Raw genomic sequence first — 12289 nt, forward strand, 5'->3', positions numbered from 1 at the left:
GGCAATGGACTAATGAAAAAATACCAAAATATAGTTTTAGGGTGGAGTTTTCCTTTAAGTATACACCACAGGAGTTTTTATTTTATTTACCTTCTGTGTAGGCGAAGGTTATAATGTCTGTAATTGAAACACAACCACAACCGATTCACCACATTATAACAAAAACATGAACACATAAATCAAGTAATATATTGTAGAAATACTTGTAATTATTCTTTGTATGATAAGCAGCATACAATATATGGATAACTGTACACATTTTACATCATTTTTACCCTAATTATTTACAAAGTATACAGGATGGGACACTTATTCTGAAATATGTAACAAATCCGTGACCCGGAAGTACTTCATTATTCTTTCTTGTGTCATAGAAGTCTTTGTTTTGATTTTGCATTCAAGCTTGTGTGGAGTAAAGGCTTACTGACTGAATTGAATACCCAACTGTCATTCGACTGAAAATGTTTAAACTACAGTTGTTTCGTGTGTTTTTAAATGAGCGTTTAACGGCGGCTGCTGTGGATATTTTTGGGGCAGTTGAGAAAACGGTAGTGGAGTACCAGGAGGAGAATGATCGGCTACGGAGACTGCTGGGGATCACACCGGAGCACATTACACCAGAGTTACAACTATGTCGAACTGGTGCGTTCAGTTCTACTCAATTCATAATGTGTGCTGTACGTTTGATTACCGGAGCATCGAGGCATGCGTAAAAAACCGCAAAGCAGTGTACGTATGCGTTTGATCACGTGCATTTTCAAACGGTGCGCTTTTTTCGATTCCAAGCTGCTTTTAAATACCTCTACTGGACACCGTACTTACAAGTATAGTTAGGATGTTGTTATAACACGTTTCACCTGACTGGTATCATAGTAGGCACAGTTGTGTACTCTAGAATAGTCGGGGATTTTAGGGTATGCGGTCAAATCCCTATATTAAAACACATTTCTAAATAATCTATGCGAAATCACACTATGTACTGTTTTTCAAGTATTTTATTTAGTATAGTATAAGCTTCTTCTGTCTTAACTGAATCCATGGCATTAAGTAGGATGCTTTTCGAAGACACAAAAGGAAAGCGTAATGTAAACATTGAACCTGCTTTTCCAACTGATTCATGAGCTACTAAAGCCAACGACTTACCACTGAGCTATGGAGTTTTGAAGAAAACAATTTGAGAAAAAAAACATCTCATAATTAGACGCTGTTATTCATTGCTGACAAGCAGATGTTATTACTGTGCATTGTGAACCAGAGGAGGCTGATAGGAGGAGTTGTAGCAGGACTGGCTCATTGTAATGGCTGGAATGCACTGAGCTATGGAGTTTTGAAGAAAACAATTTGAGAAAAAAAACATCTCATAATTAGACGCTGTTATTCATTGCTGACAAGCAGATGTTATTACTGTGCATTGTGAACCAGAGGAGGCTGATAGGAGGAGTTGTAGCAGGACTGGCTCATTGTAATGGCTGGAATGGAATATATGGAACGGTATTGAACAAAGCAAACATATGGAAACCACATGTTTGACTCCGTTAAATAGATTATATTCCAGCCATTACTATGAGCCTGTCTCCACTGTTGTGAACAGGTAATGAAGCTCGTGAGCAATTCATTGTTTTCCGGAACAATTTGGTGAAAGTCTCGAAGCCTTTAGAAAGCCTCGGTTTCCCATCACTATTAATAATACACTGTTTTTAGGGATTCAGTGATCACTATTCAAACACCTACGTCATTATTTACTTTTTCCGTGCATGGATAAAAAAATTGTTTGTGTCACTAAAACCAGGAAGTGATTGTTATTTTTTTTATTCACAGTAATTCCATTTACAACAATAAGTACAATAGTTTCACAATAACAAAAGATTTGAATGTAGTTATAATTCTGTTGTGGTTTTACCAAAGGTTATTATATTTCCCCTTTCACCTGTGATTTTACTGTAAAGTTATATTTTGAGCTATTAGCTAGCTTGCCTGTAGGCTAGGTTGGGCCAAACTAGCAACCCATTTTTATCCTGAGTTCTCTCGTCAATGGCTCTCTGAGTCCAACGGAATGTGTCTAGAATCAGATGACCCCCCACCCCCCCCCCACCCCACACCTCATCCATGCTACATTCAGGTGATTCCCCACAAAACTAGAACAAAACAGAACCCTGAACTTTTGAATTTTTACAACAACAACAACAAAAAATACCCAAAGAAGGGTCCTTTGGAGGAAGGATTGTTGACATATATTCTACATTTGTATCTTAGCATAATTGAGAAATAATGAATTGGAGTTTGAACATGTGTGAGATTTGGACCATGCCCAGGCATCCTTTAAGACACCATAATGTTAATGCATAAAGCTTTGTTTTTGTCATAATGCTTTACCACTTGCTCTGAGTAGTATTTTTACTTCAATAAAACATTTCTTATATTAATTTATGAATATTGAAAAATATAAACATGAATATTGAAAATATCTTGTTTGGCAAAATGTTCTATAGATTGTTGTACGTGATATACTCTACGGGCATGTCAAAATTCCAAAGCGGGATCTCTAAAAGTTTTAGAGCTAAATATCTTAAATTCATGTTAGAAGGAATTCAAACAAGGAATTTTGCCAAAGTAGAGAACAGTATTTGTCAGTAGATATTTTTGCACATGTGGATATTAAAGCTATTACATTTTTTTCTCCGAAATATTCATTTAAAATCAGCTAACTTTAAATTGGGATTTTTTTTTTTTTTACCCCTTTTTTCTCCCCAATTTTGTGGTATCCAATTGGTAGTAACAGTCTTGTCTCATCGCTGCAACTCCCGTACGGACTCGGGAGAGGCAAGGGTCGAGAGCCAAGCGTCCCCCGAAACACAACCCAACCAACCCAACTGTTTCTTGACACAATGCCCATCCAACCAGGAAGCCAGCCGCACCAATGTGTCGGAGGAAACACCGTACACCTGGTTACCTGGTCAGCGTGCACTGCGTCCTTCCCGCCACAAGGAGTCACTAGAGCGCGATGAGACAAGTATATCCCTACCGGCCAAACCCTCCCTATCCCGGACGACGCTGGACCAATTGTGCACCACCCCATGGGCCTCCCGGTCGCGGCCGGCTGCAACAGAGCCTGGACACGAACCCAGAATCACTGCGATGCAGTGCCTTAGACCAATGCGCCACTCGGGAGGCCCTTAAATTAGGAATTCTAATGGATGTTTCATGGATTAGGTACATCAGTGACCTTGCTCCAAGTGATTTTTATCTCTCTACGTAATGCAAGTGGCTGCAGTAGATTGTATCAAGTTAGAAGATGGGTGTATTCATATTTTTTTACCTCATTTTTTACACAAATCCATAAAAAATAAACAAGATCAAATTTCATAATGTAATTGTTGTGGGAAAAACAACATAAAATTGGTTTAAGATCTCAAGATCATTCAATTGAGACCACAGGAGGCTGCTAAGGGGAGGACAGCTCATGATAATGGCCGGAACTGAGCGAATGGAATGTCATTAAACACATGGAAACCATGTAGTTGATGTATGTATTCCACTTATTCTGCTGCAGTCATTACCACGAGCCCGTCCTCCCCAATGAAGGTGCCACCAACCTCCTGTGATTAAGACAAACGTTTTTTTTTTCTGTAAACACCAGGTTCTGCAGATGGCACTTTTAAGACGGTCCCTTAACCTAGAGTGCAAACATTCCCCCATTTGAAACCAATGTAAAGTCACTTTATGAAAACAGAACTTAACTCAAAAACAAAAGGTGTAGCTTGCTCTCTACCATCTTCTGATTCTAGACATATCACTTTCATCATCCTAGGATCTCCCGTCAAAGAGAGATTGACAAGGGAAATCCAAATATGAAACCAATATCCAAAGTGGAAACACATTTACCTGGCAGTGACAACGTCTGGAGCATCTAGTTTATTGTTCACCCTTGGTTGTACAGGCAGGTGCTGTAGCTCCGGAACAATGGGATATTATCCACCGTAATGCAGAGCCATGCCACAATCATTTTACCATTATATAACTGGGTATTCAAGTCACAAACAGACTGGACACAGCAGGTTATAATCCCACAATAACACACGTTATTGAACCAATTCAAACGTCTTCTTTTTTTACTAAATAGCTTCTTCTCTTCACATTATAAGGAAGTAATTGAAAATAGATTATAGTCTTACAATCATAGAATTTGAATTTTAGTTCACCTTTTGAAATGACCCCAACAATGATGTCTAAAGGCTTTATCGATGACCTCTGACCCTCCTCTCCTTCCCTCCAGACTCCCTGCAGCTCTCTCTCTCTGTCTCTGAAGAGGAGGTTCCCCCTGAGCAGCAGCACTGTGAGCAGGAGTGGAGTCCCAGTCTGGAGCAGGAGGACCCAGAGACCACACAGATTAAAGAAGAACAGGAGGAACTCAGCACCAGTCAGGAGGAAGAGCAGCTTCAAGGGCTCTTTGATACCAAAGACTTTATATTTACTCCTTCCTGTGTGAAAGGTGAATGTGATCAGGAGGACCCACTTCAGTCCCTGACTCTTCCCCAAACCCAGACTGTGGAGAACAGAGAGAGAGACTCTAAAGCAGTGAATCTCAAACCTTACGCCACTGTGACCCGCCTAAAGGATCTCAACAATCTGTGTGACCCTCCAGATAATCAAAACAATGCTTTCATCCTCAGCTCAGCCATAAGCAGCGACCCAGTAGGACATGACAGCAGCCCACTATTGGATCCCAACCCACTGTTGAATCTCAACCCACCAATGGAGAAACAGTGTTTCAAACCCAGCACATCTAGAAAAACTCACCACTGCCGTGACTGTGGTGAAACATTTGCACTGAAAGCTGACCTGCAGAGGCATGTGACTCACACTAGGAAGAGACCCAGTGAATGCCTCTTCTGCAAAAAACTCTATACCTCCACCTGTAAACTGAAGGCCCATGTCCAACTCTGTCATGGTGGTAAACCCTGCACCTGCCCCTTTTGTGGGAAGACCTTCAAACAAAAAGGACATCTGTCCAGGCACATGAGTATTCACACAGGAGAGAAACCATTTTGCTGTGGTGACTGTTGGAAAAGCTTCAATCGTAAGGAGCACCTTACCAGGCATATACGCATTCACAGAGGAGAGAAACCTTTTAGCTGTGGTGACTGTGGGAAAAGCTTCAATCGCAAGGAGCACCTAAGTGAACATAGACAGACTCACACAGGAGAAAAACAACATGGCTGCTCAGTCTGTGGTAAAAGATTCACTCGGAAGACTCATCTGCTGAAGCATATGGACAATATCCACAAAGAGAGAAAAACAGACAGAAGAAAGAAAATCTTCAGTCAGAAGATGGGAATAAAAAGACAGGATGTGGACAACACTCGTAGGAAAGGAGAGCAACTCCAGACCATTCATACTGTGGGTCTCAGATAAATACATATACTGTACCATGGACTTAATGTTGTAAAACAGTGTATGTAAATAAAGTTTGATTTGATTTGAATGACGAGGAAATGATCAAACCGTACAGAGGATTGTAGGAAATTCACAGGTCTGCTGTAATAATAATAAATAATAATTGATTACATTTGTAAAGCAATTTTAGTTATAAAAGAATAATCTCAAATTGTATAAAATGAAAAACCCCAAAATATATATTAATGGACACAATTACACAGGGCAACTGATATAAAGAACACAGATTACTCTACAAGGGACATGGACAAGGAGGGATATTACCATGAATACACTGGAAAGTCAGCAGCAGGGTTTTGAATTTAATCTGGAATGAGACGGGGAGCCAGTACAGAGATGCCAGGGTGGAGGTGATGTGATGGTGTTGAGATGGGGAGCCAGTACAGAGATGCCAGGGTGGAGGTGATGTGATGGTGTTGAGATGGGGAGCCAGTACACAGATGCCACGGTGGAGGTGATGTGATGGTGTTGAGATGGGGAGCCAGTACAGAGATGCCAGGGTGGAGGTGATGTGATGGGGAGCCAGTATAGAGATGCCAGGGTGGAGGTGATGTGATGGTGTTGAGATGGGGAGCCAGTACAGAGATGCCAGGGTGGAGGTGATGTGATGGTGTTGAGACGGGCAGCCAGGATGGGAGGGATGTGATGGTGTTGAGACGGGGAGCCAGGATGGGAGGGATGTGATGGTGTTGAGACGGGGAGCCAGGATGGGAGAGATGTGATGGTGTTTCCTCTCATCAGGATTCTGGCAGGGCTTTTCTAGATGTACTGGAGACTCCTGACGGATCCTGGTGAAGACTACGTTGCAGTAGTCCAGCCTTGAAGAGATAAAGGCATGGACAACGTCTTTATCATGTTTTATATCATTCCAAATAGGAATATCTGGTTGTTTGACTCAGAATGTCTCTCAGGGTGATGAGATAGTCGGACAGATGTTATCGATACATGAAATGAAATAAAATTCCAGAAAAGGTCTCCTTGCATTTGTCCAAAAGTATTTCTCGTCAATTTTGACATAATGCTGCTCATTCATGATTATTGATGTAATGCTGTGTAGAGTAATGATTAACAGTCGACTCCTGATGAATCATTGATTATGTAGGCTGCTTTGCACAGTATTCAACTCCCATCCAGCTGGTGGCGCTGTTGTGTGTTTCTGGGTTCGCCAGCCAATAGAACAACGGATTTTCGAAGATTCCTTGACTAAAACACGGAAGTAGAATTGGAGTAAAGAAATACCCACTGACAGATCTGAATAGGCTACCCAACTCTCATTCGACTGAAAATGTATAAACTACAGTTGTTGAGTGTGTTTTTAAATGATCGTTTAACTGCGGCTGCTGTGGAGATTTTCGGGGAAGTAGAGAAAATGGTAGTGGAGTACCAGGAGGAGAATAATCGTCTACGGAGCCTGCTGCGGATCACACCGGACATAAAACTATGTAGAATAGGTTCGTATGTGGATCTACCGATAGCTTGCTTCGTCCCCTAATGAGCGATAAACATTGAGGGGGTTCGATTAATCCCGCCCGGACGCCTGTGTTTGCGTGTTTTGCATCGGCTGAAAGTTGATTTCATTCGTTTTGGAGATGGGCTGCCTTCCGGTGTTGTGCCGAAAGCTCCCTCTGCCAGAATCCTAGCGAGCAAGTCGCAGCAATGAAGAATTGAGTGCGTGCCCGTTCACTGCAAGGGGGGGGGGGGGCTTTTCGGGACAACACTGTGCGTGAGCCAGATGCCCAGTTCTAAGGACACAGCGTAAAGTTGTGGGCTCAACAAAAAAAGGGACATAATTAAGCACGTGTAGTAATTACTAGGATTCTGTGAAAACACCAAATTCTACTCCGTGTATGTTGATTAGCCAGCCAAATAGAAAAAGGAACCAGCCATGCCTTCCTGTTTAAACATTTTTGCTGAATGGGCTTTATTTTGGTGGCCTCTGGCATAGCCGGGCGAAGTAGGAGTGCTGCAGCCCCCTTACATTTGCGACTCGAGTTTCCATCTTCTCTGAGAAAGACGTTACATTTCAATCTAAATGGCTGAACATTTAGTAATTCAGTGTATTGTTTAGTTGTTTTGGATATGGTCTAGGCCTATATGATCCAGACAATCTTCAAAGGGGAGAACATGACACCTATTAAACATTAAACAGCTTCTCTTGAGATTCAACTTATTTACATTTTACTGCAAGATATTAAATGCCACAATGATTTGTTCTCCAAATTGTTTATTTTATTAAAACAAACATTTTCTTGAAGTAGTGGTGAGCTATTAACCAAAACAGGTTTTCCCCTGTTATTAAACTACTAATTGACTGACATCGGTTCAATTATTTGATTTCCATTTAGTTCCGTTTTTTGTGCGAGCTCAACGTGCCATTTCTCTAGAGAGAAATCAAATCATTCAGGAGAGAAATTAAGTCACGACCTATGTGGGACGCTTAGCTGATTGGAATGTCGTTTTCATGACGCAAATGTTCAACCTTGTCGAAGATGATCTATTATATTGACAAGACAGTCGGGTGAATGCTCTAACAATGGAAATACATGGCCTCAAAGATGGAAGGCAGGCGGGAGGAGGCGAGATCAGGTGGGCTCGTTCTTAGCCAATGAGACGGCAGATAGTCTGCAGTTGCTGTACACCTATATCATTGCATTTGTAACAACAGAACCATGACGAAACTTATTTTAGATCAAATAAAAGTCACGTATCAAAATAGCAATTCAATTTGTTGACCAAATTCGACACTCTCATTGACCTCAAAACAAAAATTCCTCATTCCGTGTTCTTATTTTTGTGGACAACTTTTGGGTGGAGTAAACCCTCTCAATTTGCCTCTTCATCTCTGACCTTGTTCAGTGCAGAAACGTGGTAATTAACTACAATGACCATAATCCATTGTGCCTATTCTTTCCGGGCAGAGACAGAGGCGGATACACACACAGATCATATGAAACCACATGAGAGAGAAATGTAGTCTACACAACGACGAGAGGGATTGAGGTAGATCTACTTTATTGATAGTTGAAGTAATTGCTAATAGAGGTGTCTATCGTGTCCGGAAGCGACTTCACAATTCATATTCAGGATTCATCCAAACACCGTTTTCTTTTTAGCTTTGTTTGACTATTCATTGCCAGTTACAGCTGATTTCGGGATGTTATATCTATTTCCTCACCTTAAATAAGTAATCTGATTTATTTGTTTGTCTATGAATTTTTTAGCGAACATTTCGACGCCAGCCCCTGATATCAGGGCATAAAAACTACAATCTCTCCTGAATTAGCCTAGTGCGCATGTGCACCCAGCTATATCCTGTCCCAAGGTTGTTTTCCCCAGGTGTCCCTGGCTAAACTAGCTGGCTAGCTGAACTATGCTAGTACTGCACACTCATCTTCAAAACTCCTTTGCTAGTTATACAATAAGACATTCGGGTTTGTTTTATTGTTTTGTTGAATAGTCATGGCTGGTTTGAGATATCTGTCGTAAGATAACGGTGGCGAAGGATATAATTGCTACTTAACGCGGATCCAAGTTCACTTTTGAGATCCATCGGCTCGTTGGGATATGTAGTGATTTTGCGAACACAGCCAGATATGTACACAGTCGTGTACCCTTAAGCTTTTTGTGTTACGAGTTAATTGACATGAGAAAACAGGAACTCTACAGAGCGCAGTGACTAATGACAAAATTACATCTGGACATGGAAAAAACACCCCAAAAAGCACACCAGTATGCAAATTAGGGAGACAAATTAACATATCTCTCAGCGATTCGCTAGGCTACACTGACGAGTCACTCACTTTAGAGTCACTGTCTGGCAAGTCCCGACATGGGCTTCATATCCTACGAAAATAAAAGAGATCTTTGGTTATTTGAGCTGTTCTTGCCACAATATGGACTTGGTATTTTACAAAATAGGGCCATCTTCTGTAACCACCCCTACCTTGTCAGAACACCACTGATTAGCTCAAATTCATTAAGAAGGAAATAAATTCCACAAATACACTTTTAACAAGGAACACCTGTTATTTGAAATGCATTCCAAGTGACTACCTCATGAAGCTGGTTGAGAGAATGCCAAGAGTGTGCAAAGCTGTCATCAAGTCAAAGGGTGGCTACTTTTAGAAATCTAAAATATATTTTGATTTGTTTAACACTTTTTGGGTTGCTACATTATTCCATATGTGTTATTTCTTAGTTTTGATGTATTGACTATTACTCTGTTAGTGTAATTTCATTATTCCAATATGTTTTCATTAATTGAATTAACTTAGTCTATTTTATGAGAATTTGTAAGATTCTTATTTGCATAAAATAGACAGAGACCAGTCTTATCAAAAATAGATAATAGTATTTATTCTCGGAGCGCGCTGCCATGTAACCACGAACAACAGTTTATTTACAAAATATGACGTCATAGGTTATAAAATATTCTTTCTCCCAACAGTTCAATAGTTTATTCCCACCCCATCCATCACCATTCAGCAGAGAGTTCCAGCTAATGGAAAACCTAAGAAAACACACACTGCCTTATCTAAACCTCCCAGAGCTAAGTTGATTCGGTTCAACCATAGGTTAACGACCCTTTCTGCTTACTTTAAACCCCCCACTTCCAGTCCTCTCCAACCTGGCTGGAATGGTATTTATTTAATGTAATTACCCCCTGTTACATGCTCCACAATCCCTCACTTATGAATTCATATTGTTAATCAGATATAATAAAACAAGAGTACAAGTTTCATTAGTTATAGTTCTATCTAAAATGTAGATATTGTTTAGTCATTATTCATAAAATTCCTAACACTCTACAATCTAGAAAAGAGTACAAAGAAAAATAAACTTTGAATGAGTATGTGTGTCCAAACTTTTGACTGGTACTGTGTGTGTCTGTGTCTGTGTGTGTGTGTGTGTGTGTTAGGTTTTGAATTGGATGGGGGGAGTGGCATCTAATGATTGAATTGAATAATTTCCTTGGCACCAACTGACAATGCAAACTTAGCATTGTTATCAGCACTGACCACTGATATACCCTCCAATGTGGGAAAAGCATTGCCAAACAGGCACAGACGGTATATACTTCACACAGTGGGTTAGTTTTATACTGCTAGACTGAGATACAATATCTGTCTAGAAACTGTCCCTAGCTACCTGAACTCAGGCACATCTAAAGAGATACAGTCTGTCTAAAGGCTGTTTAGATCTTAGAAATATATCATTCAAATGTATGATTCAAGTGTCTGCACCTCCTCTCCTTCTCTCCAGACTCCCTGCAGCTCTCTCTCGCTGACTCTGAAGAGGAGGTTCCCCCTGAGCAGCAGCACTGTGAGCAGGAGTGGAGCCCCAGTCTGGAGCAGAAGGACCCAGAGCCCACACAGATTAAAGAGGAACAGGAGGAAGTCAGGACCAGTCAGGAGGAAGAGCAGCTTCAAGGGGTGGAGCCTGATATCATAGAGTTCAATTTCACTCCTTCCTGTGTGAAAGGTGAATGTGATCAGGAAGATCCACTTCAGTCCTTGACTCTTCCCCAAACCCAGACTGTGGAGAACAGAGAGAGTGACTCTAAACCAGTAGATCCTGAACCTTTTGGCACTGTGACCCACCTTAAGGGTTTCAACATTCCTTGTGGCCCTCCAGATAATCAGAAGAATGCCTACAGCCACAGTTCAGCCATATGCAGCAACCCAGTAGGACTTGACAGCAGCCCACCATTGGATCCCAACCCACAATTGGATCTGATCCCACCAATGGGGGAACTCTGCACCTGCCCCTTTTGTGGCAAGACCTTCAAACAAAAAGGAAATCTGTCCATGCACATGAGGATTCACACAGGAGAGAAACCTTTTAGCTGTGGTGACTGTGGGAAGAGCTTTATTCAGAAGGGGGACCTAAGGAGGCATATCCTGACTCACACAGGGGAGAAACCATTCAGCTGTAATTTTTGCTGTAAAAGCTTCAATCAGAAAGGGGACCTAAGGAGGCACATCCTGACTCACACAGGAGAGAAACCATTTAGCTGTGATTACTGTGGCAAAGGATTCATTCGCAAGGAGCACCTAACTGCACATATACGGACTCACACGGGGGAAGTTTCGGTCTCAGGCAGAACCTAACCATGCAGGAACTGATATAGATCTATGATCGATTTTAATGTTGAAAACATTCTGTAAATAAAGTTTGATTTGATTTGAATGATTGAGGTAATTATCAAACAGCACAGAGGATTGTAGGAAATTCACAGGTCTGCTGTTCAAAGTCTGTAGTTCTCTTCATTAGAAACAGGAATATCTGATGGTTTGATTAGGAATGTCTCTCGTGGTGATAAAGGAAGGGGGCGGGCTGATGTTGTTGATGCCACGAAATACAATTCCAAAAAATATCTCCTTCCATTTTCTCAAGAGTTTCTCATCAATTCAGTTGCTGCTCATTCACGATCTGAAATTGCGATTCGATATTGCGATGTTATTGCTGCTATTTGATATTTTCGTAAACATATCGCTCCCTATATGTCTCCTGCAGAGAGACGAGAGAGCATCAGAAAATGTGTTTTGATCATGGAAATAAAAGTGATGAAAACATGTTGGCTCACCATTTTAAAAAAGTAGATGGAGAACGAAGCTATAGGTTGAAAAGTACTTGAGTTTTGGTGCTGTTACAGCCGACTAGCGGTAGCTAACGCCATCTAGCAAAAACAAATATACGTACTTTATTAATTATTTTACAAATCGATACTTGGGAGTCAGAGTATCGATATAATATCGTCCAAAGAAAATATTCCGATATGTATCTGGCTAGATTTTGTCCCCCATCCCTATTGCCTACTGGCTGTACTTATGAT

General features: G+C 41.0%; 2 protein-coding genes across 3 annotated transcripts; both read left to right on the top strand.

Annotated features, from left to right (window-relative positions):
* The first annotated feature begins 355 nt into the window (after positions 1–355).
* LOC109879148 (zinc finger protein 329-like) lies at positions 356–5482 on the top strand. Its single transcript, XM_020471340.2, has 2 exons — positions 356–642; positions 4274–5482. Exons 1-2 carry the CDS (start codon positions 462–464, stop codon positions 5410–5412), a joined length of 1320 nt encoding a protein of 439 aa, XP_020326929.1. The 5' UTR covers positions 356–461; the 3' UTR covers positions 5413–5482.
* Positions 5483–6655: 1173 nt separating this feature from the next.
* Positions 6656–12029, top strand: LOC109879149 (chorion transcription factor Cf2-like). 2 transcript variants are annotated; one of them, XM_020471341.2, is made up of 2 exons: positions 6656–6905; positions 10717–12029. In XM_020471341.2, exons 1-2 carry the CDS (start codon positions 6740–6742, stop codon positions 11562–11564), a joined length of 1014 nt encoding a protein of 337 aa, XP_020326930.1. In that variant the 5' UTR covers positions 6656–6739; the 3' UTR covers positions 11565–12029. The 2 variants fall into 2 exon arrangements, 1 of the variants encoding a protein (XP_020326930.1); XR_002253487.2 differs by lacking the exon at positions 6656–6905 and adding an exon at positions 6912–8454.
* The last annotated feature ends 260 nt before the right edge of the window (positions 12030–12289 follow it).

Source organism: Oncorhynchus kisutch, linkage group LG16 (assembly GCF_002021735.2).
Source record: "Oncorhynchus kisutch isolate 150728-3 linkage group LG16, Okis_V2, whole genome shotgun sequence".
Classification (NCBI taxonomy): domain Eukaryota; kingdom Metazoa; phylum Chordata; class Actinopteri; order Salmoniformes; family Salmonidae; genus Oncorhynchus; species Oncorhynchus kisutch.